This window comes from Tupaia chinensis, unplaced genomic scaffold, assembly GCF_000334495.1.
Source record: "Tupaia chinensis unplaced genomic scaffold, TupChi_1.0 Scaffold147869_1, whole genome shotgun sequence".
NCBI classification, from domain to species: domain Eukaryota; kingdom Metazoa; phylum Chordata; class Mammalia; order Scandentia; family Tupaiidae; genus Tupaia; species Tupaia belangeri.
The window spans coordinates 1,291,006-1,318,010 of NW_006207719.1; the positions used below are offsets into that span (position 1 = coordinate 1,291,006).

Sequence of the window (27,005 nt, forward strand, 5' to 3'; positions counted from 1 at the left end):
CAGTAAAGTTTCATCATATGTACATTTTAGTGTAAATGTGACAGAAATATAATGTGTGGGTATTTTTCTATATGTAGAACCATGAAAATGAGAAGTTTTCTAGTTTCCATGAACTGCTATGTCTCCATTATAAACTAGTCCTAATAACTGAAAACACACTTTCAAATTTATAATTACAAACAAGACCTCTCCAAAGCCCTCTCTTCCAGAAAGGGTTAGTGCTCCAAATTTTTTTAAGAGCCAGATTGCTGAAAACTGACTCCATATTTAAAAGTCACTCAAATTCAAATGGGGGTGGGGAGAGGAAGATGCCTATCTTTCCCATCTCAATTTCAATTATAGTTCTGCTTATAACCCTATTTATAATTCAGTTATAGACACAAAACTTCACAAGTAGTTGCTAAGCAACAGCAGCATGCTGAGTTCAGGGCTATTGGAAAACTGCCTCTGCCAGATGAAAATATTTAACCAAGCCTACAGTCTCCAGAATTTATAAAAAAGAGATAAGAGGAGGAAGCAAGAAGAGGGAAGAGGGGGAGAGAGGAGGAAGAAAATGAGGATGGGGGAAAGGAAATAAAAATCCCAGGGACATACAATGATAAATACAATAAGCCACTAAGTACAGTTAAACTAGGACCCTATTTTGGTATTTCCAAATGTTTACTAAACGTCTCTCCTAATTTTTTTTTTTACCAACTTTTGTATATTGAGATAAAGACGCTGAAACTATTCTACTAGTAAACAAACAAACCAAAAAGATAATTCATCACTATTAATGAAACAGTCAATTCAACAAATACTCTATGCAAAGAGCAGCCATTGGAGAGACCAGGAGATCCATCTGTGGTAAATGAGTGTGACTATGTAATGACTATGTTAGCTCTGTAAGGGCAGGTAAAAAGAAACCATATATTTTCATCAAATTTCTTTATTCCCATATAACTGGTTTAACTACTAAGAGATGACTTTGCTATCAAACTGCATTGTTTTCCTACATTAATTTTTTTTTATTATTTAAAGTGAGAAAAAAAAAGAGAGAACGCACCAATCTCAATAGGGTATGGTCAAGCCACAATCCTTTTTCCTCCATTTCTCCATCCTTTCAGGATTTTGGACATGCACACATATGTGCCCAGCATGTTTTTCAAGTTGCCAAGGCCAATATTCAAATTGCAGTTGGTAATGTGGGATCTGGGTCCCAATACACAGCATTTAACTACTGTACTACAGGGCTGCTCCTGTTTTTCAATTTTAAACACCTCTAATAATTTTAAAATAAACGTAGTCGAAAATTTATTAACAACCTAAAAGGGTTATTACCAAAAATTATCTTTTTCTAAATATGTTTCAGTATTCATTCACTGATAAAAACTAAAATTAAGCTCTGAAAATTAAGCATGTACAGGTTGCTTCTAAAGCTGATAAAGATCACTTGAAACTTATAATCTAGTAAAAACAACGTGGTATTTCCGTTAAAGACAAAAACAAAGGATGTGATACTATGTTTGTTCAGCATTGTTGTAGAAATCCTGACCAAAGTAATAACAGACTAAATGGGTCCAAAAATACAATAAAAAAATTATATTCAGAATAGCACAAAAAGTAGATCTAGAAATATTTACACACAAAAAAAAAAAAATCAGAGGGAAGAAAATATGTGAAGTATTAGAGCTAAATTGGTTGTAAGAGTCGATGCAGGGGCCAGCAGATGGCGTAGTGGTTACATCACATGGCCAACTAGTTGGGAGTCCCGGTGGCTTGAAACTCACACTAAGTGTGCATGTATGCCCAAAATCCGAAGAGGAGAAGGGATTGCAGTGTGGCCATCCCTCCTGAGGGTGGGGAATTTCTCACTTTTTGTCTCCTGGTCTCTCTCTTTCTCTCCAGAGAGGGCATGTGCCGTATGGCACAACAAAAACCTCTTAGATTAAAATAATAAAAAAAAGACTCAATATAAAATAAATTATCAACTTTTCCTAAATAAATTTATTGAAAGTAATTCTAGCAGAAACCTCATCTTTATATTTCTGTACCATGATAAGCTTTTTAAGGTTAATCTTTAAAAGGAAGAAAAAATGCAAGAAGTAGGAAAAACACTAAAAGTCAAAACTAATGATATAGTCAAGCTCATAGTCTAGTTAAGTGGTTAAGACAGCTAGAGTACACACAGACAACGGAGGTTCAAGTCCCAGTCCTGGAGGCTCGAAAAATATGCTGGTAGTATGCATGAATGCCTGAGGTCCTGCCAGAATGGAAAAATGGGGAAGAGAATGTAGTGACTATGCCACATTAGGGGTACTTTCTCCCTTCTTCCCTCTGATTTTCTTTGGCATGTGCACGCATCCTCTAGCAATTAAAGAAAACATTTTGGGGCCAGCAGGTGGCATGGTGGTTAAGGACGCTGGACTACCACATGGTCGACCGTGGTTGGAGTACCAGACCTGGCGGCTTGCTTTCTCACTTTCCCTCTCTCTTTCTCTCACTCTGTTCCTCTCAGTCAAATTAAAATAAATAAGTAAATAAAGTTAAATGAAAGAACTGTTTTTTAAAAAAAGAAAACATTATTTTAAAAAGACAATGATAACATTTAAGCTCTCAAACATGACAACATATAACAAAACAATAAACATGAAATATTTTAAAAAGAGTACAAAAGAATAATTATCTAAATGACAAGCCTAAACAACATAAGAATATGTACGACAGAGGAAGCATCACAAATTTACAGAGAAAAGATGGGTTTTGAAATGAATGCTTGAGAATAGATCAAAATGGCAATTGGACATGAGTACAAAAGCAAGCAGAGGATATAAAAAATAAAAAATTTCAAAGCACAACAACTACAAGTAACCACAAATTTTGAGGAATACTTGCAGAGAGGGCATAGTGGCACAGTGATACAGAATCAGTATCCACAATTTAAAAAAAAAAAAAAAACAGCTATTAAAATAAAAATGACCCAACAAGTCAAAAGAAAAAGAAGCAAGAACAGGCAATTCATAAAACAATAAATATAAGAAACAATTTCAACTTCACTAACAAGACAAAAAAAAAATCTTTTTTATACATCAGACTGGCTATTTTTGTGGTTAGTATTAATGTACAAAAGTAAGTAGTCTCTCATACACTGTTAAAAGAGTTAAATGTCTGGGCCAGCCAGTGATGTGCTGATAAAGCAACTAGATCATACATGGCCAACTGCATGGTTCAAGTCTCAGACCCAGTAGCTTGAGAAATGGGCCACAAGAATGAATGTGCATGCCCAAATCCATGTCAAAATCCTGAGAGGAGAATGAAGGAGTGGGAACTACAGCACAGTCATGCCTCCTGAGGGTGAGTTCTTACTTTTCCTCTGTCTCTCTCTGGTCAAATTAGGTAATAATAATAATGAATTTAATTAAATAATTATTTTTAAAAATCTCCCATGTATGACTTGCTATTTCATAAGAATAAGCTGATTAAAAAGGAAATCAACCTGAAATCTTAGAAATTAAAAATAAGAGCTGCATGATTGCAGTTGAAATGACCTAGTTAATCAAGACCAGATGTTCCCTCATAACGTTATATAAAGAAAAACATTAAACCTAAGAGACATTAAGGATATACCCAGAAGTAACAACTTTCACTGAAGAGGAGTTTTGGGAGAAAAGAAGGGAGAAGGTGCCAGCAGGTGATGTGATGGTTAAGGCTGAACTCCCACATGGTCAACTGTGGTTCAAGTCCCAGACCTGGCAGCTTGCTTCCTCACTTTCCCTTTCTCTCTCTCTCGTCAAATTAAAAACTAATAATAACAAATACAATTAAATAAACTCTTTTCAAAAAATGAGACAAAAAGGACTGAAAAAAATGCGAAAAGAAAAAAAAAGAGCCAAAAACTATAGTTTTCCAATAATAAAACCTACTAAACACCAAGAGAGACTAAATTAAAATAAGCAAAAATAATATTTTTGAAATCAAAATATACTATAAGATTTCAGAAAACTAGTAAGAAACACTAAGTAACTTATAAAAGGTTTTTAAAAATCACTTAAATACAAAAATAAGAATTAAAATGACATCAGACTTATCATCAGCATTACTGAATGTGAAAAGAAAATAATATCCTCAAAATTTGGGGGAAAAGATATTTTTATCCTGGAATTCTAATGCCTACTGCCAGTCAAACTACCAATCAGAAAGGACAACGAAACAGACATTCCTTCTGAGCAAAGTCTGAGAAAGATCCTTCTTAGAATAATTACATTGAAGATATACTGCACTTACAAGACAGAAAAAGACCCTGAGAAGGAACTCAGTAAAAGAGCCAGTGATGCTGGGAAAAAAAAAGAAAAAAACCCAACAAGCAAACAAAAAACAAGTAAAGCTCACAGGTAAACTGAAATAACTGAGGACCAGTCCTCTTTAAATATTCAGTCCTCTTTTAAGGCTGGAACCATGGAGGGTGTTAAGAGAAGAAAAAGAAGGTTTCTGCAGCAGCAGAAAAAGGTTCCTGCTGCTATGGAAGGCACCAAGTAAAAGGTTCCTGCTGTGCCAGAAACCCTTAAAAAAAGGGGAAGGAATTTTGCAGAGCTGAAGATCAAGCACCTGAGAAAGGCAAGGAGAAAGCTTATCTATGAAAAAGCTGAGCACTATCATAAATATAGGCAGATGTACAGAACTGAGATTCGCATGGCCAGGAGGGCAAGAAAAGCTGGCAACTTCTATGTACCTGTAGAACCCAAATTGACATTTGTCCTCAGAATCAGAGTTATCAATGGAGCCCAAAGGTTCGAAAGGTGTTGAAGCTTCTTCGTCTTCACCAGATCTTTTTTTTTTTTTTTTTTTTAAGAAAGATTTTGCCAAAGGGGGGGTGCACTCTGAAGAAACAGAGACAGGAAGGTCATGCCGCAATCCCTTCTCCTCCATTCTCCTCTCGGGATCTTGGGCATACACGCACACGCGCCTGGCGTGAGTTTTAAGCCACCGGGTCGGGGACGCGAACCACGGTCAACATAGCCATTATACGCTAACTGCTGGTTCCCGTCTTCACCAGATCTTCAATGGCACCTTTGTTAAACTCAACAAGGCCTCAATTAACATGCTGAGAATTGTGGAACCATATTTTGTAAGGGGGTACAGGAACCTGAAGTCAGTAAATGAACTGATCTACAAACGTGGTTATGGCAAAATCAATAAGAAGTAAATTACTTTGGCAGATCACTCTTTGATTGCTCGATCTCTTGGCAAATTCGGCATCATCTGCATGGAGGATCTGATTCATGAAATCTATACTGTAGGAAAACACTCCAAAGAAGCAAATAACTTCCTGTGGCCCTTCAAATTATCTTTTCCATGAGGTAGAATGAAGAAAAAGACCACCCATTTTTGTAGAAGGTGGAGATGCTGGTAACAGGGAAGACCAGATCAAGAGATTTATTAGAAGGATGAACTAAGGTATCCACCATGATTATTTCTTTTTCTTTTTATTTTTTTTTTGGAGAGGTTTTTGCCATTGAGTGAGTGCGCTTGCCAGAGAAACAGAGAGAGACAGAGAGATAGAAAGCGAGAAATCACCCCGCAGGGGGAATGGTCACGCCACAATCCCTTCTCCTCCATTCTCCTCTCAGGATCTTGGGCACGTACGCACACGCACCCGGTGTGAGTTTTAAGCCACCGGGTCCAGGACACGAACCGTGGTCGACTACGTGGGAGTCCAGTGACATAGTCATTGCACTAACTGCTGGTCCCCACCATGATTATTTCTGCAATCTGGTCAGTAAATAAACAGTGGCTGTTTTCAGACTGCAAAATAAATGAATGAATGAATGAATGAATGAATATTCAAGAACTAAAATCCCAGATAATTTTAATATGGTAGTTAGCAGATATATGGGGTTATAGAATATTGGGTAGAAAACTGTCAATTAGGAAAAAACTAGCAGATTTCAAGTTAATAAAATAACAAATATATCACTAGATGATGTATCATAAACAATAAAGAAGTATAAAAAGGTTGAAAATTGAGGAGTGGAAAATGAAGAAAATACACTACATCATAAAGAAGGCAGGTATACATACATACAGAGCCTACTTACATCGAAAAGATACTGATTGTCAAAAAGATCACAGAAAATGTGTATTATAAAAAACTATACGTGTAGACTTCAAATAATTTTGCACTAGAATAAACTCACAACTTTTATTCCATTTTCCATTAACTGTTCTTTCACATTAAAGAGAATGCAAATTAAAAATCAAGTAAAATGTAGACAGCAATAGAAAGTATAACTCAGATCATGTTCCTGTGCCCAGTTTCCTAAATTCCTCCCATGGAGCTACTGAAGCAGCCTTCATGAAAATGGGTACAACCAGCCACTGAGATTCTCTCAAAAGATAAAGGAGGAAAGAAAAAAAAAAAGAAGAAGAAAAATCAAAAGCTTCTGTTGAAGCACGCGAGTCATCTAAACTAAGTGACACTACTGGCCCAGGCTACCTTATCTACATAGGTTTCTCCCTTTTTCTCTGCTTTAGTTTTGCTGCTGTAATTTTAAGTATTTGAGTCTGAACAGATTACCTGGGGTGTGGGTGGAGTGGAGGTTCCCACAATATGAGGAGGAAGCCTGAAAATTTTAAAAACAGTGTATTTTCCAGCTTCTTATCTTTATACCAAAATGAAATATTGACACAAGAAAAGAAAAATCAAGTAACAGGACTTGAAACACAAGAAATATGTATCTTTGATGTATATATTATTACTTCAAATTATATAAAACAAAAATGCATTTAAAAAATTAAGGAAGAGGTACCAGCATGGTGGTTGAGGCACTGGACTCCCAAATTGTTGACTATGGTTAGAGTCCCAGACCCAGTCACTTTAAACTTATGCAGGGCGCATATGTGTGCTTACCCAAGATCCTGAGGGGAGAATGGAGAAGGGGCTGTAGCCCAGTATCCCCTCTGCCAGGGTGATAGCTCACTTTCTGTCTGTTTCTCCAGTAAGTGCACACACCCTATAGCAAAAATCTCTCTCCCTCTCAAAAAGAAAAAAAATGAAGGAAGACAAGACAGTGGCATATCAATGAAATGCAATACTCTGCGTGACTGATCCACAGGGGAATGTTCCAGGTTTCTGTTCCACTGTTTGAGTCCTGGACCCGGTGGCTTCAAACTCAACCCAGGTATATGTGCACACGTGCACCAAATCCTGAGAGGAGAATGGATTGCAGCAAGCCATCTCCCCAGGGGATGATTTCTTGTTTTCTGTCTCTCACTCTCTGACACTCTAACAAACATATACACCCTATAGCAAAAATATCTCTTAACAACAACAAAAAAAAAGAGTAAAGTGAAGATAGTGGTAAAAAACTAAATAATAAACAAAATACAACCTAAGAAATTCAACTAAAATGATACTCAGATGAAAACTGATAGCCTTAAATATTCTTATTAATAAAAAAAAAAGTGCAAACTTGAAAACACTAGTAAAAGCTGAAAGGTATAATCTCAAAGCAAGGGACCAGCAGTTAGCGTAATGGCTATGTCGCTGGACTCCCACGTAGTAGACCACGGTTCACGTCCCGGACCCAGTGGCTTAAAACTCACACCAGGCGCATGTGCATGCGTGTCCAAGATCCCGAGAGGAGAATGGAAGAGAAGGGATTGCGGCGTTCTCGCTTTCTGGCTTTCTGTCTCTCTGTCTCTCTCTGTCTGGTGAGCGCACGCGCCCTATAGCGAAAAAAACCTCTCCAAAAATAAAAGCAAGGAATTACAATATAAGTAGAAAACCATGAGAGAAAACTCAACTGAATAGGCAAACAATGATAGAAACCAAAAGTTAGTTCTTTGAAAGACTATTAAAATGGGAGAGATAGAGCAAAAGCATAATAAACATAAAAAATAATGTTAAAAAATTATGGAGATTTAACTATCAATACAAAGCAATATATTTGGTTAAAATGTTCAAATATATTAAAGGTTATCGATAGAATAAGGGGAAAAGACAGGGATTTTAAATTACTGCAAACAGAAAATTCAAAAGCATGAGGTGACTGCCAAAAATGTTAATGCAGGGAACCAACAGTTAGCGTAATGGCTGTGTCGCTGGACTCCCACGTAGTCGACCGCGGTTCGCGTCTCGGACCCAGTGGCTTAAATCTCAGGCCAGGCGCGTGTGCATGTGTGCCCAAGATCCTGAGAGGAGAATGGAGGAGAAGGGATTGCAGCGTGACCATCCCCCGGGGGGGTGATTTCTCGATTTCTCGCTTTCTGTCTCTCTCTGCCTGTCTGGCGAGCGCCCTATAGCAAAACACTCTCCAACAAAAAAAAAAAATGTTAATGCAAAACTAAACTGTAAAACAGAAGTATACACTCGAAGAGGAGGAGGACATTTTTAGAGTATTACATTTGGTTCTGAGCATCACAGATAAAGAGACTTAATAATAGGAGGGCTAACAAAAGGATGCCGGTGTTAAAGAATGATCTTGAACAACATGTCTGAAGAACAGTTGGGCAAAATGGAAGCTAATTAGCCTAGAAAACACAAATAGTGCCAGCTGTCTTTATACAGTACACATCTGTCATGTAAAAGAGATATGGTTATACATATACATAGAGAAAGAGAGAGATACAGACAAACACAGAGATACAGGTGGAAAGGCAAAAATAAAATTAATTAATAGGCCACTTTTTTGAGAGATTTTTGCTATAGGGCATGTGTGCTCACTGGAGAGACAGAGGGACAGAGACAGAAAGCGAGAAAACATCCCCCCACCCCCAGCTGGGGAAGATGGCTGCGTCGCAATCTCTTCTCCTCCATTCTCCTCTCGGGATTTTGGGGCATGCACTCACATGTGCCCGGTGTGAGTTTTAAGCCATCAGATCCAGGACTCAAACTACAGTCAACTACATGGAAATCCAGCAACATAACCTTTATGCCACCTGCTGGCCTAATAATAGTCCACTTTTTCTCAAAATCAACAAATGTTAATTTGTTTAGATATCTAAAAAGAAACTGCCTTATGATACTACAGACTCTCTTCTACCACTAGAAATGTTGAAACAGAAAACTAGATAATTACCTGTCAGAAAAAGCAATTAGTACATTCCTGTACAAAGTTCAAAGTTAAAACTAATTTACTTAGTACTTAAGTTGACTTCCTTTAGAAGGTTTTATGATTCTACACTTATTTGGTTGCTAAATAAATTTTGTTGCCTAAGAGGAACACAAAAACTGAAAACTCAAGCTTTTATCATTCAGATTTTGCATCATTCACACTCAACTTCAATAGTCTCAAAAATTATATGCCTTTATCCTCATGACTTTTATCTCTTGTCTTACATGCTTCCTCTTAGATTTATCTATCTATATACTGCTACTTTATTCTATTTTCCCTTCTCTTTCTTTCCCCAACATTTAATAAATTCCTCTGTTCTTGTCTAACAACTCCCTCCCTCTTATCTATTTTATATGTAAAAACCAGTCAGTCTCAACTATCTCCCTAGCCCAACATTCTCCCAAATATAAGGGCTCAAGAGAAGTTTGAGAGAAGCTAACCTTCCCCATCCAAACTCAAATATATAAAAATTAATTTCCTTCTATTATCACTATTTTGCCAATTATAGTGAGAACACATAGAGAAACATTATATATATACATATGTGTGTGTGTGTGTATATATATATATATATATTTAATCCAAACAACTAGAAGTTCCACCTAAAACTAGTATTTTGAAACTGCAGAAAAAAATGGGCCAGCAAGTGGCATAAAGGTTAAACTGCTGGACTCCCACATGGCCCACAGTCGTTCAAGTTCTGGATCTGGTGGCTTGAAACAATACTGGGAACGTGTGCATGCATGCCCAAAATCCCAAGAGAAGGGATTGTGGGATTGTGGAATGTCCATCCCCCCTGGAGGTGATTTCTCACTTTCCCTCTTACTGTCTCTCTGGCCAGCACACGGACTAAGGCAAAAAAAAATAAAAAAATAAAAATAAATAAGAAAAGAAAAGGTACAGAAAATGTTATTTAACTTCTGGAAAAGGATGCAAAGAACAAAGAAATGCCTAATACAATTCCTTCTTCTACATCTGTAAACTAATTTCACTAGCAGTCTTTAACCTATTTACACCCATCCTCCCAAATTACTACATCATTTCATCTCTGGCCATATGATATTAATGTGCACACACATTTGCATTTCTTTACGAATATATACCTTAATTTTTTACAGCAATGGGAATATAGCGGTTATACAGTTTTTTGTTTTTATTTCAATGGGATTTTGTTTTTCTGTATACAATATTTCAGGCATACGAAAAAAGAATAACAAATGCCTATGCGTACCATTACTCAGCTTAAGAAAATAAAGTATTAGATTCAATGGAATTTGTAATTAATACATTCATTTTAGTTTTAGACCGCTAAATTGACTTTGTTAAAATGGTAATAAATTTAAATAAGTGGAGATGGGAAGTTGAAGGGTAGAACAAGAAAACTTGACCATGTTATGCATATAAATATACATAATCTAATTTTATGTCAATGAGACAAATGTGAAACCATAAGCACTAAACCTGGAATGGTGAATTCAAATTGGTAAATTTACACCAAAACTTTACATTTAAGTAAGGTTACAAAATGTCATCTCTCTCCATGTGCCAGTTGGTGTCACTCTAACTGAGAATATAGTAACAGACTATAATGAAAGAGATCTAAAACTGATTTCTATGTAATATGAACATACTGAATGCATGAATAGTATTCACAATGAATACTATTCATCTATAAAGCCTACTATTAGGTCATTTCAATTCAAATACAAGGAAATTTTGAGAAAATGAAAATGACATTTTTTAAAAGACCAAAACCAAATATGACATTCAAAATCTCCTGAATATTTAAACAATCAACCAATCATGTTATTAGAATTAAAGCAAACAAACAAACAAACATCTTCCCAATGTTGAGAGAGAGAGAGCCTGGAGTTTAGGGAGGTGTCACAGAGAAAGGACCTGAATCTCTTACCTGTGGGCAGCTTGATATTGTGAAAAGGACTTCCTCTTCTGTAAACCACTGTTACTTAATTCATTTGTACAAATACTAAAAGCTAATGCAGACTTCTAAGGTCAGCCTTCTTGAGTCTAAATTTCCTGTTTGACTCATATTCATGGAAAAATTTTAAAAAAGGAATACAGTAGGTTGGCTACATATTACAATTCCTTTCAAACAGTAGTTCACATCTGTTGTGTAGTTTGTGCAGCAAACATCCCATTAACCACAAAGCCAAAAAACGTCAGACAATATGTCAATGAAGCTCACAGAATACACAAAGTGTATCCCCAAAATGACTGTTTCAAGTGAAAATGCCTAGAATCAGAATTCTTTGTACTGCTTCCTATGCTGCCAACTATTAGGTCTGCAGCAATGTGTGCAGTTAAGTACCTCCCACATTTTATCCAATAGTATCAGTAGGCATAAATCTATAAAAGCAAAACTAAAAGCTTAAATTACTTATAGCTTCTCACATTTCTCATATTCACTATCAATTGTGGAGGTCTCACTACTCCTAATGAATCAACTCTGTTCTTTCAGCCCAAATGGCTGAATTCTTATACATTCCAAACAGAAAATCCATGACACATATTATTTGCTGCCCTAGCAAAGCCAGACTGCAGTTACAGCTAGCTGGCGCCAGTAAGAACAATTTACATAAAGCAATCCTCATTTCATGACCAAAGGAGAGTAATGCTGAGTAAACCATACCCATTTGTTCCCCAATAGGCTCTAACTGGTTCTAGAATATATCTAGTTATCAATTTACTAATATTATTTACTAATATAATTCAAATCTTTCAGATGAATGAAAACAAACTTAAAATTTTAACTGAAATTCCTCCCCCATCACAAGAAAACTATTTTTAACCCCTAGTGATATTTTAAAATACCTTTAGCTTACTGGTGGCATAGACTATTATGATTACATTAAATCCCAAGGTTGTTATTTTAACAATTATTAAAAATACAAATTATAATTCACATTACCTAAAAGCTATTCTCTTTGCACTGGACAATTAGTTTTTAAATTCTGTTAACCAATTAAGTAGATCTGCTCTTAGAACCACATTATTTAATGTTTCACCAAACAATAAGACTTGGACATGTCCAGGTATCACTAGTGTGATGCTTAAATAATTCGACAAATTTACCACATTTACCACATACTACCAAAGTATGTGCTCAGTATCAAACTCCAGACATGTTAAATTACAAGTATTTTCACAAGAACATATTTTGTTAGTGTCACATTCTTTTCAAATCTCTATTATTAACGTATTGTTTTTACTGGCCAGATACGACTGGGCCAGAGTTGAGCCAGTATAGATGAGATTGTTTGTTCAATTTTTTTAAAACTTATTTAATGACCTACTAATACATAATTCTATATCGCCACTGTTATTATCCCGACTGATTTTTGTTAAGAATATAGATACAAAAGGTCTTTGAAAACTTCATGGAAATGTATATCATTAAAAACTATGCATTAATTTCAAAAAATCTTTGCATCAAAATAAACTCATACTTTAATTTCATCTTTCCACTAACTTTTTAAAATCCTCTTGTATATTAAATTTCATTTTCAAATAACAACCCAAAAACTAGTTTAGTGTTATGTCTGAAATGATAATAAAAGTACTTAAAATAATAACTAGGAATTAACCAAAATATTGACTAACTGGGAAAGTCATGATGCATTTTTACATTAAAAAAATATAGAAAAAATACATCATGACTATCTCAATAACCTAATATTTTTATTTTATAGTTTGTAAAAATAAATCTTCCCTTTTTCTTTCTAAAGAATTATTTTTTAATTAACTTTATTTTAATGTGACCAGAGAAAGAAAATCAGAGAGAGAGAGAAAGTGAGAAAGCAAGCTGCCAGGTCCAGCACTTGAAATGTGGTCAGCCATGTGGGAGTCCAGCGCCCTTAACCACCATGCCACCTGCCATCTCCCGTTTCTTATTTTTTAATATTATTTTTTACTGTCTTAAAAAATGCTTAAGTTTCTTATATTACATAATAAAGATAATGGGGCTCTAGGTGGGGGATGACGAAGTTATTATATAGCAAATGACAGACTTTTTTTTTTTTAGAGATTTTTGCTATAAGGTACATGCTCTCGCCAGAGAAACCAAGAGACAGAAAGTGAGAAATCACCCCCCAGGAGGCGCAGGTTGGACACACCACAATCCCTTCTCTTCCAGTCTCCTCTTGAGATTTTGGGCCTACGTGAGCAAGCACCCAGTATGAGTTTAAGCCACTAGGTCCAGGGCTCAAACCACAGTCAACTATGTGGCAGTCCAGCGATACAACTATTATACCATCTGCTGGTCCTGCAAGTGACAGACATCTAATATGCAGATACCATAAATGTTACATAGATCATCAATAAGCAATGATAGGTTTCTTCACACAACTCTATTCTCAAGATATGTACCCTACCAGCAGAAGATAAAGTGACAGGGACAAATACTATATAACTTCATACAGAACATACCACTTATGTTAACTGTGGGAGGGGAGCTTTTTAAGTACCACATATTGATCATAAATCTCGGAGTTGAAAAAGAGACCTTAGCAATCAAAGTACTATATTCCACCCAACTTTAATTTTTTTAGACGCTTCCTCCTGTTCTCTTCCAACTCGACATGCATCCAACTCTGAATTATAGTACCTGAAAAACTGCAGGGCCTTAAATCATTTAGTTCAGCGTAAGATAAAATACAAGTAATAAGTATTTAAATATTATTCAGCTAATCACCTGAAAATAATTAAACAAAAGCAGCTCAAAATCTCTACACTTTGCTTACTAAAAGTGCCAACAATGAAGTAGCTGATGTAGCTCTCTGCTTCTCACACTAATAATGGAAAGGAGCAGTTAGCAGAAAGGAGATGTTAGGTACAATCCATCACAGATCAATACTTTTATGAAACAGAATGAAAATGAGTAATGTGAAAGGTAGAATAAAAAAGAAAGTATATAAAAACTAAGCATCAATTATTTTTATTATCTGATTCAGATGACAAAGTAGTTTTATCAGACTGATATGAAAATGACTAGACATCCTCAATTCATTTTTATCTCATGGAGGATAGCAACAAACAGTTCTTGGCCTACAGGCCACATTTTGAGTAGTGCTCATCTAGTTCATGGCTACCTATACTACTTTAGTCTCACTACCAACCAATATCCCCAGCATACACAATTCCTCAGCATTTGTGACCTTCTCTCGTGAGGGTCTGTATCTCCCTGATCCCTTAGCACAAATGCAGACTCCATGAGGGCAGGCATTTTACATGCCAAGCATCAAAAGACTGGCAAATAACAGGTGCATAATAAATATTTGTTGAATTTTGTTGAGTCAGTTGATTAATTCATGGTCCATTTCTGTTTTCACTCTATTATGCTGCCTTGCAAAAATACCAATTCTTGTTTGTCCCCTTCGGGATCTTCAAAGTCTTCACTTTGATATTATAAATACCTGCTCTCTAGCATGCCTACTGTAAATCAGCCAAGTTCCTAACAGTCCTCTTTCCCCAGAGATCCTTTCCTAAACTACCCAGTAGCCCAGGGTTTTTTTTTGTTTGTTTGTTTGTTTTGGAGAGATTTTTGCTATAGGGCACAGAAAGACAGAGAGAGACAGAGAGACAGAAAGCGAGCAACACCCCCCAGGGGAGATGGCCACGCCGCAATCACTTCTCCTCCATTCTCCACTCAAGATCTTGGGCACGCGCACACACACAGACGCCCGGTGTGAGTTTAAGCCACCGGGTTCAGGACTCGAACCGCAGTCAAATACATGGGAGTCCAGCGACACAGCCATTACGCTAACTGCTGGTCCCTCCAGTAGTACAGGTTTTATCCCAACACCACTCTTCCTAAAATCATAACCAAAAAATAATAATAATAACTCTGCACAAGAGGGACTCTTGTAAGGAAAAACACCACCAGTATTTAAAACTCTACTTATTCTGTACCACATACTGCATTAGGAATCTTATATTTGTTATTCTCATTTAACGCCCAATATCAACTCTGTACGGTAAACATCCCCATTTGAAAAATGAGACAAACTGAGGTTCTGAAATTAAATTGCTGCATCCCATAAACACAATACCAGACTTAACAAGCACTTACTATAAAAAGGCAAAGCATTTTTAGCTTTGTATATACATTTCTCATGAAACCTCTAGTGAATGAAAGTGAATAGACACTCATCTTGACCCTGACTCCACAGTTAGTGATCTTCCCTGACTCCTAGTTCACCCATTTCTCATTTAAAGGTCAAGGGAATAGCACAAAAAGGTTAATAAATAAGTTATCCAAAAACTATACAAAAACTTAACAGCAGTACCAGAGCAGATATATCTTTTCCTGACTTCTGTAGTTACGCTGTTTACACTGCGAGCCATGACACTTATATATTGAGGGGGGAAATAAAAAAAGCACACCAAGTCAGACAGTTGTATCTGGTTTACTTCAAAAGGAAAGACAGGTGCCCTAAGGCATATGCAGAAGCACTCTTCAGACTTTTTTCTGTTATTAACTCTACTTTGAATTAAAGATAGAGTTTTGTCCAGTCAGTACTGTTTTCACTGTTTCTGAATTCACATATTGATGACCTAAACTAGACTGTTACAAATCTCCAAAAGAGAATGTTTTGTGAAAGTTCTAACCCAAGCAATTAAATAACAATCAAATCAAAACATTTTCTTTTGGGCATGTGAGTAGTAAAGTTGGGGAGTCAATGTTTCCTGGGCAAATTAATTGGGTTTTCAATTTTCACTCAAGTTTTATATCTAACGTAAAGTCATTTTTTTAAAGAACTGTAACTTTTTTAGAAATTCCTTGGAATTACCAATGTCCATAGTTATTTTATCAAACATTAAGGAGCTGGCTTTTGGGGCCTGCAGGTGGCATGGTGGTTAAGGGTGCTGGACTCCCACATGGCTGACCACAGTTCGAGTCCCAGACCTGGCGGCTTGCTTTCTCACTTTCTCCCTCTGTGTGTGTATGTGTGTGTGTTCCTCTGTGTTGAAAATAAATAATAAATAAAGTTAAATGATTCTTTTATTAAATTTTATTAACTATTGTTCCAAAGTTTATTTCCAGGCTTCTTCAGCTTAATTAGCTGCAAAGAATGAACTGCGTATAAGCAAAAACTGAAAAGAACTGCAGTGTCCAAGGGGCTTAGCCTTAAAAATATTAGAGATCTAGATTTTATCAGATCCATACACAAAACGGAATTTTAAAAAGCAGTCATAATACAAAATAGCAACTCCCAGTAACTTCGTCAAGTTTATCCCTTTCAGAATTTGACTCAATTCAGTTTGTCTCACTCTTAGAAGCCTCATTGAAATTCTCCATGAGATCTAGAACTTCATCATCATCCTCCTCCTCCTCTCCAGTAGCAAGTGGTGCTTATCTATCCACAGATTGTTTTGGCAGAGCTTCAGCCAATCTCCTTAAACTAGTCAAACTGTCTGCCCCAAGCTGGTTTCAAATGCTGGGTAGCATCTCTGTCAGCTGCTTTGTCTCAGCATGGCCTGTAATGGTGAAAGTATTTGCTGCCAGAGATGCCTGGACTTTAGAGTTGTTAAAGTGGATCACTGTTCCCTGGTTTGTAAACATATTCACCTCTTCAATACCACAGATATTGTTTAGCCCTAACTTCTTTGTGTGTGTGTGTGCGCGTGTGTGTTTTTGGAGAGGTTTTTGCTATAGGGCACGTGCACTCGCCAAACAGACAGAGCAACAGAGAGACAGAAAACGAGAAATCACCCCCCAGGGGGGATGGCTACGCCACAATCCCTTCTCCTCCAGAGATCTTGGGCATGCATGCACACGTGCCCGGCATGAGGTTTAAGCCACCGGGTCCGGGACGCGAACCGCAGTCGACTACATGGGAGTCCAGCGACATAGCCATTATGCTAACTGCTGGTCGCTACCCCTAACTTCTTTAAGGAGAACTGAAGTTTCTTATCATCTCCTGTAGCTGTTCTATGAACCACCTTCTTCTTTCTGTGAGCAGTTCCTTTCCCACCAATGTGCACTTGTGTCTGCAGCTTGGTGAGTTTTTCCTGGTTCATGATAGTTTCTTTCATCTTGCTGGAGCAGAAAAGGGGCCACATGGGGGACTAGGGTTGGCGCTCCGGAGGTCTCAGGCAGACCAGCTGAGATTAGGCGCACACGCAGGGATGCAAGATGGCAGCTAGAGGGAATGATTCTTTTTTTATCTTTCATTCTGGAAAATGTGAAATTCAAATTTAGGTCAGATAAAGACTAATCTACCTTTTTACATATATACTCAAGGCACTCTTCAGTGAACATTAAATTTTAAAAATGCAAATAAAGTGTATTTTCAACAAAAATAAGTTTATGATGATCTTTAATGTTATCTAGTCCAGCATATGTTTGCAGTTAAGAAAACTTTCTATTAAGAAATTTACTTGTTCTTTTTCTAAAAAGAATTTATTTTATTTATTTAAGAATGATTTTATTTTCACTTTACTTATTTATTTTAATTTGACCAGAGAGGGACAGAGTGAGAGAGAGAGGGAGGAAAAATGAGAAAGCACGCTGCCAGGTCCGGGACTTCAACCACAGTCAGCAATGTGGATCTGCAAATGCAGGTCTACCACTGGTAAGTATTCTGTTTTACAAGAGGATATCCAGATTTGTGTGTGAAATCTGATAAATGTAAATGTTACTCACTAGAGAGAAATGGGGCAGTGGCTGAAAGACTTTTTTATTCATTCATTTTAATTTGACCAGAGAGAGATACACACAGAGAAAGAGAGAGAGAGAGAAAGAGACACAGGGAGGGAAAAGTGAGAAAGCAAGCCACCAGGTCCAGGACTTGAACTGTGAGTGATCATGTGAGAGTGTCCAGCACCTTAACCACCACATCACCTGCTGGTACCCCATGACTTTTATTTTAAGTCTGCTGGCTTCAAGATTGTGGCCACAGAGAGAAAACGTCATTGTTCTGAAGATTATCATTTGTACTGAAACACAGAAAGCTCTAGGTGGCCCTGAATTCAAGTCTTCTCTTTGTAAAAGTTATTTTCTCACAGTATATTTGAAGGACTTAGGCAGACATTTCTACTACTCTTCTAATTGCATAATGCTAATATTCTACTTTACCTTTACTTAGAAAATTCATCCGCCACTACTCAGACACAGCAAAAGTAACTAATTTATGTAACAGAGCAGGACCAAGCAGTACTAATATGAGTATATAACATTACTAAGTGGGTATATTAATGTTAGTTAGCACTTTTTGTTTCTAAACATGAGTTACATAAGAAATTTTAAATATACTCTAATACAATCACACTTAACGAAGTACTCCCACATCAATCAACTTAGGGCTGAAAATATTCAGGAAAAAAAAGATTTAAAAATCACAATATAGGGCCAGCAGGTGGCACAGAGGTTTAGACAGCTAGATCACACATGGTCGACCATGTGGTTTCAAGTCTCAGTCAAGAAAGCTTGAAAACATGACTGGTACATGTGCATACATGCCCAGAATTCCAAGAGGAAAATGGAGAAGGGATTGTGGCATGATCTCCCCCCCAGAAGATGATTTCATACTTTCTCTCTCTCTTTCTCTGTTGAGTGCACACATTATATAGCAAAAACTTAAACACATACACACACACACACACACACACAAAGCACGCTGCCAGGTCCGGGACTTCAACCACAGTCAGCAATGTGGATCTGCAAATGCAGGTCTACCACTGGTAAGTATTCTGTTTTACAAGAGGATATCCAGATTTGTGTGTGAAATCTGATAAATGTAAATGTTACTCACTAGAGAGAAATGGGGCAGTGGCTGAAAGACTTTTTTATTCATTCATTTTAATTTGACCAGAGAGAGATACACACAGAGAAAGAGAGAGAGAGAGAAAGAGACACAGGGAGGGAAAAGTGAGAAAGCAAGCCACCAGGTCCAGGACTTGAACTGTGATTGATCATGTGAGAGTGTCCAGCACCTTAACCACCACATCACCTGCTGGTACCCCATGACTTTTATTTTAAGTCTGCTGGCTTCAAGATTGTGGCCACAGAGAGAAAACGTCATTGTTCTGAAGATTATCATTTGTACTGAACCACAGAAAGCTCTAGGTGGCCCTGAATTCAAGTCTTCTCTTTGTAAAAGTTATTTTCTCACAGTATATTTGAAGGACTTAGGCAGACATTTCTACTACTCTTCTAATTGCATAATGCTAATATTCTACTTTACCTTTACTTAGAAAATTCATCCGCCACTACTCAGACACAGCAAAAGTAACTAATTTATGTAACAGAGCAGGACCAAGCAGTACTAATATGAGTATATAACATTACTAAGTGGGTATATTAATGTTAGTTAGCACTTTTTGTTTCTAAACATGAGTTACATAAGAAATTTTAAATATACTCTAATACAATCACACTTAACGAAGTACTCCCACATCAATCAACTTAGGGCTGAAAATATTCAGGAAAAAAAAGATTTAAAAATCACAATATAGGGCCAGCAGGTGGCACAGAGGTTTAGACAGCTAGATCACACATGGTCGACCATGTGGTTTCAAGTCTCAGTCAAGAAAGCTTGAAAACATGACTGGTACATGTGCATACATGCCCAGAATTCCAAGAGGAAAATGGAGAAGGGATTGTGGCATGATCTCCCCCCCAGAAGATGATTTCATACTTTCTCTCTCTCTTTCTCTGTTGAGTGCACACATTATATAGCAAAAACTTAAACACATACACACACACACACACACACACACGCACGCATACAATAAAATTAATAAATTTAAAACAACACAGTATAATAGCTAGCTATATAACATTCACATTGTATTAGGTATTATAAATAATCTAGACTATTTAAAGTACACAGGAGGATGTGCATGGGTTATATGCAAATACCATGCCACCCAGGATTTTGTCATTCATAGAAGTTCTGGAACCTATCTCCCATGGATAATGAGGAATGACTTTTGAGAAGCGAAAAAGCTTAAAAGAATTCAAATATTTTTGGGGAGATTAGCATCTTAAGATTATTTCATAATACTATTCAGAAGTATTAACATAAAACGATTCTCAGCATGTACTTGTCAAATAGAAATTGTCCCAACTTCATAGGCGAGGAAACAAGAATCGGAAAATGAAATGAGCTGGTCAACATTAGGGAAAGGTGGCTAAAACAAGATTCAAGTTTAGGCTGATAAATGCTCTTTCCACCATCTCAACATTTCTCATGGAGATTTTTGAAAATGAAATGGCTTATGAAAAAGAGTAAACTAATGGGGAGGACCAAAATAGTATCATAAAACCTCAATTATCTAGCTCTAGGATCTATTATGCACTCCAAGAAAATAGTTAACCTGGAATTCAGCACAGAAAATGTAACACTCACTAACCCTAAAAGTAATGATCCCAATGATGTTTAGAGTCTGCTTACACTTGCAAAAATTCAACATGGCAATGAAAGAATTAGCAATAATATCCTGAGTAACCACAGGGTGTTGTTGTTTCCCCGTGTACATACAAGTAATAATCTTGTAGAGGGCTGGGGTAAATTTCAGTCAGCAATAGAAGGCAAAAACAATACATTGTGAAAATTTCTCTAAGGTCCCACTCTGAAGATGAACATAAATTACTCAGTAATTTCAATCTAGCCAGTTTTTCTCCAGTATTAGAGAATAGCAAACCAAGTAGCTGGCTTGTATTACTTAAATTGTTTTAAATACATTCTAAGCACTATAATCTCCATCTCACCCCTCCCCCAAGACAGTGAGTTGTTCATACTATCAAAGAGACATGAAAATAAGATTAAGGTCACAGTATATACACTTTATCCTATGTCATACTTTCCTGTACCATACCCACTCCAGAGCACAGTTTTACTGAAAGGAATGATAGAATCCCTCACATATATCAGATTTTTTCTTTTTTCTCTTTAAGGGGCAAGTTATATAACTTATTTACATAAATTAATGTTCGAATTATGAAACTCCAGTGTCACATAAAATCTAACAACTCTGCAATGCAGTATGTTAGTAAAAGTGAAAAAATATTTTAAAGATGTTGACAAAACTAAGACAGTGATCCCAGAATACATTTTAGGCTACTGTTCTGAACAAATGAAAATTTACCAGAAACAATGATTTAATTTTTTAAAAAATAACAGAACAAACATAAACACAAGTTTGTAACAAAGCAGCAATTTTAAATTAAATCATGTAAATATAGATCTTACTATCTACCTTCATGAAAATAAGAATTTTTTAAAAAGGACACAAAGAAGATAAATTCTAGCATAATTTTCAAACTCAATTCCTCAGTGACTAAGAGGCTGGGGTTCTACAAATAAGTGAACTAAATCTGGACACAAATATAAGATTGTAATTGTCATATGTGACCTCATTTCAATGTTTTCTTCTCAATAACAGACTAATTAGTCTCATTTTATTCAATAAACTTACGATAAAGAAATGTTATAAATGTACACTCTTAGTACACACCAAAATTACCCACGTGGATTCCTTCTAAATACTGGGTTCTTAATAAGAATTTAATCTTCAAAAAATTGCTATTTTTATTGAGTTGCTCTATTTTCAAAATTTAATACTTACTGTTCCATGTCATATTAGTCAGGAATATATTCATCCTATTCTAATGACAAAGGCAAAGAAATGTACCATTTAAAAAAAAATTAGTGAGTTCTGTAATTTAAGCTTTGGCACTTAGTATGACTGTTCTGCTATCTGAAATATTACGGGAATAAGTATTTCATTCTTCCACCTTGCTGGGTAACCACAGGTTTACAGTATCTCAATAAACGTTTTTACTTTAAAACAATATTAAGAGAGCGTTGTGAAGTTCTGAAATTAAATTCACATAAGAATTATATTACTTTTAAATGTATCAATACCACAAGTTTAAACTATGATAAAATGGAAATAACAATTTCATGTAACTAAAACAGCTGAGCATTTACTTCAACTATATTGGTATTAAATAAAATGAAAAGGGGTATCTAGGACTAGATGTGAACTTATTTCTAAATTCAAAATCTGATTATAAATGCCAATTTAAACAAAGAATTATCAAACAAAACAAATGAGTGATTAAAAATATATAAGAGTTGAATGTTAGAGGAGACAGCATGATGGGAAAAAACTGGAACCCTTAGTTTTTTTTTAAAAAAGGCGGTATTAAAAACTATGATTTATTTATATAAAGGATTACCATATTTTCCAGAAGGCTTCCAAACAAAACCCAGAAAACTGTACTCTTCGTAAAAAGCAAGGCTTATGGCTTCTTTAAAAAAAAAAAAAAAAAAACTACTCAGATGATACATTGTTTTAATTTCTACAAATAAATATAAAACAAACCAAAATATCCAACACAAAAGGAGTAAGTATTATGTGGATAAGGGCCAGAAAAGCACTAATAATTGGTGATTAAAATCTTTTGGCAATGAAAGAACATATAATGATGAAAAATTACAGGAATTTAACCTTTGACCTCACCATCCTATGTACTGTTTCTATAACAGACGTTCAAAGGTTCTAGCAAACATTTCAACTTTTTAGTAAGCAAGCTCTAAGTTCACCTTCCTATATAAATTCAGATTCAATTTTTTTGTTTTTAATTAGAATGTTTAAAGATTAAAAAGTAATTGGTTCTTACCTCTGGTCCTGATGCATGTGACAAGTCTCACTGACATACTTGCTGCCTAAGCAGCTACAAAGACTAGGTTAGCAGCCATTTTGAGACAGCTGCACAGTCTCAGTTGCACAAAAGTGTAATTAAGATGGCTGCAATGTGCACTCAAGAACTCACACAGTGAAAACTCAGCTATGTATCAAGCAAAGCCCCTCCCACTTTGCTAGCCTGCAAGAAACTGAACACAGGCAACAGCTAATGCATATATTGCAACAAACAATGCAGCTACTCAGGACAGAAAAAGAAAACAGAAGGCAGCAAGCCAGTTTTGTAACATAATGCCTGTGAATCCTGACTTGCAATACAGACGTTGGGCACATCCAGATCCCAGACAACTTGAAGTCCATGCCAGATATTAGCAGTTACAGAGATAGAGCCAAATCACACAGAGCAAAACATCAGGGAATTTGCTTGAAAGAAAGCCTCCATTTCAGTCCAGAAAAAAAAAAAAAAAGTGAAACCTTGCTCAAGACCTTTTCTTTTCTTCTTCTTCCATTTTTTTTTTCTTTTTAAGTCTTTTATGCTACTTGTGTCATGGAAGGGCTTTAATTTTATAATTTCTGGAAAATTGTTTAAATTCTGATAGTAATTTGATAAAATATAATTAAAATTTTCCTCACAAAATCTAACCCCTAAATGCCCAAATCTAACAGAATAAAGCTTACAATCAAAGTTTTGAAACTTGTTAATAGAGTCAGATGGCAACAGAGCTTATTTTCAGTTATTTATCATAAAGATAAAATAATTTCTTCTTCTTAGTAGTCCAGATGGTCACAAACACATGGATCCCTAGATGAGTGTTTAGTCCCAGGGCAAATTACATTTATACCCTGCCAACATTTTTATATTGGTGGAAAACAAGTTAAAATAATGCAAACACTCTAGGGGTAAAAATAAGAAGCCCAAAATGGAAAAATTCAATCTGAAAGTAGTATATTAACAAAACAAATTTGAGAGTGATTCCAATAAATTTGGTTTGGCAGTAACACAGCCATTAAAAGAGGGCAAAAACACAGAAAGAACCTGTTTGTTTGACAGTCACATCAACTGTGGAATCAATGTTTTCCCTTAAGTATATTCTTCAGTCTGCCTTCCTATTGGTTAACCATCTCACACTATGTTGTCTCTATCCATCACTGAATGTAGGTAAAACCTGTTAAGGGGCTACTGAAGTGACAGGAATACAGGATACTGGCTCCAAGAGTAAATCATTCAAGCTGAGTGATGAGCTAGTAGGGTTTTCATTCTTTTTTTTTTTTAATTTGCCAGAGGGCACATGTCCTCATTGGAGTGGGACACAGAGAGGAAGTGAGAAAGCACCTCCCATAGGGCATGGTCACTCTATAATGCCTTTTCCATCTCTCCTTGCTTTGAGGATTTTGGGCACACACACCCACTGAGCATGTTTTTCAAGCCGTAGTGTCCAGGACTCTACCCATGCAGTCAGCCACATGGGCTCCAGCCCCTTTAACCACCAGGCCACAGGCTGGCCTTCAGCACCTCCTTAACGTTATTGCCCAGATGAGGTTCTGGGCCACTTCCTCTACACCAGCATGCTTTGTCTCTACTCCTTAGCCTCAGTTTCTTGGCGTCCTGGTACTTGCCACTCCTACCGACAAAAGTGTAATTAAGATGGCTGCAATGTGCACTCAAGAACTCACACAGTGAAAACTCAGCTATGTATCAAGCAAAGCCCCTCCCACTTTGCTAGCCTGCAAGAAACTGAACACAGGCAACAGCTAATGCATATATTGCAACAAACAATGCAGCTACTCAGGACAGAAAAAGAAAACAGAAGGCAGCAAGCCAGTTTTGTAACATAATGCCTGTGAATCCTGACTTGCAATACAGACGTTGGGCACATCCAGATCCCAGACAACTTGAAGTCCATGCCAGATATTAGCAGTTACAGAGATAGAGCCAAATCACACAGAGCAAAACATCAGGGAATTTGCTTGAAAGAAAGCCTCCATTTCAGTCCAGAAAAAAAAAAAAAAAGTGAAACCTTGCTCAAGACCTTTTCTTTTCTTCTTCTTCCATTTTTTTTTTTCTTTTTAAGTCTTTTATGCTACTTGTGTCATGGAAGGGCTTTAATTTTATAATTTCTGGAAAATTGTTTAAATTCTGATAGTAATTTGATAAAATATAATTAAAATTTTCCTCACAAAATCTAACCCCTAAATGCCCAAATCTAACAGAATAAAGCTTACAATCAAAGTTTTGAAACTTGTTAATAGAGTCAGATGGCAACAGAGCTTATTTTCAGTTATTTATCATAAAGATAAAATAATTTCTTCTTCTTAGTAGTCCAGATGGTCACAAACACATGGATCCCTAGATGAGTGTTTAGTCCCAGGGCAAATTACATTTATACCCTGCCAACATTTTTATATTGGTGGAAAACAAGTTAAAATAATGCAAACACTCTAGGGGTAAAAATAAGAAGCCCAAAATGGAAAAATTCAATCTGAAAGTAGTATATTAACAAAACAAATTTGAGAGTGATTCCAATAAATTTGGTTTGGCAGTAACACAGCCATTAAAAGAGGGCAAAAACACAGAAAGAACCTGTTTGTTTGACAGTCACATCAACTGTGGAATCAATGTTTTCCCTTAAGTATATTCTTCAGTCTGCCTTCCTATTGGTTAACCATCTCACACTATGTTGTCTCTATCCATCACTGAATGTAGGTAAAACCTGTTAAGGGGCTACTGAAGTGACAGGAATACAGGATACTGGCTCCAAGAGTAAATCATTCAAGCTGAGTGATGAGCTAGTAGGGTTTTCATTCTTTTTTTTTTTTAATTTGCCAGAGGGCACATGTCCTCATTGGAGTGGGACACAGAGAGGAAGTGAGAAAGCACCTCCCATAGGGCATGGTCACTCTATAATGCCTTTTCCATCTCTCCTTGCTTTGAGGATTTTGGGCACACACACCCACTGAGCATGTTTTTCAAGCCGTAGTGTCCAGGACTCTACCCATGCAGTCAGCCACATGGGCTCCAGCCCCTTTAACCACCAGGCCACAGGCTGGTCCAGCGTAATTTCCATTTCTTCATCTATTTGAAACTTTCAGTAATAAATAAATTAATAAATTTTTAAACTAACACTAAAGGTAGGTTTTATGTCCAACTCACGATAGCAGAAACAGGTTCAGAGATTAAATAACTTCACAAAACTGAAATGCTAAAATACAGGTCAGACTATATACTCAGTCCTAGCCCGCAGAGCTTTATCCACACCTTCAAACATACGTTCTGTCTCTATGTCTGATGGAAACAATTTAGGGAAGGAGAGTGGTTACACTGCTATTCAGAAAACTGATCTACTGCCAACACCTTTTGCTCACTGTGACAATGGAATTATCCTAGTTCACATAATAAATAAATCCTATTCGTGATTTAACCCAAATTACCTTACCACTGACGATCTTTTTTTTTTTTTTTGAGAGGTTTTCGCTATAGGGCGCGTGTGCTTGCCAGACAGACAGAGAGAGACATAGAGACAGAAAGCAAGAAATCACCCCCCAAGAGGGGATGGTCATGCCGCAATCCCTTCTCCTCCATTCTCCTCTCGGGATCTTGGGCACGCACACACACGCGCCTGGCGTGAGTTCCAAGCCACCAGGTCCAGGACTCGAACTGGGGTCGACCACATGGGAGTCCAGCGACATAGCCATTACGCCAACTGCTGGTTCCCATCACTGCCAATCTTTTTGTTACTCATCTTTCTCCTTAAAATGCCCATCTTCCAAACAAGACTTCATGTACATCATCAGTATTACCACATTTCATTACTTAAATCTTTATATGTCATCTTTATACCAGGACATAAAATAATACCTTAACTCATTCTGCATTCTCTTACATAGTAGAAAACATAGTTATTTGCTCAATGAACAGTAAGTCAAAATTAACTCCCATTGTTTTTGCTATCACCACAAAAATCTCAGAAAATTCTACATCAAGAAACTTTAGGGGCCATCGCAAGGCTTAGTGGCTAAGGCAGCTGGATCTCACATGGCCAACCACATGGCCAGACCTGGCAACTTGAGAACACACCAGGCATGTGTGCATACATGCCCAAAATCCCAAAAGGAGGAGGAGACGTGAAGGAAAAGGTATTGCTTTGTAACCATGCCCGATGGGGGTTGCTGTCTCGTTTTCTTGTTTTCTCTCTCTCTTCTAGCAAGTACATATATATGTGCCCTCTGGCCCCCCTCCCA

At 36.7% G+C, this 27,005-nt stretch overlaps 1 protein-coding gene and 1 pseudogene across 1 annotated transcript in view; both read right to left on the minus strand.

Moving 5' to 3' along the window:
- Positions 1-22,831, minus strand: part of ATF7IP (activating transcription factor 7 interacting protein) — a 105,770-nt gene extending 82,939 nt beyond the window's left edge. The window contains 1 exon segment of the mRNA XM_014584793.2: positions 22,744-22,831. Within this exon segment, the coding sequence (XP_014440279.1) occupies positions 22,744-22,760 (17 nt within the window). The 5' untranslated portion in view covers positions 22,761-22,831.
- On the minus strand, positions 16,115-17,359 carry LOC102497703 (transcription factor BTF3-like; annotated as a pseudogene).
- Positions 22,832-27,005: the final 4,174 nt, after the last annotated feature.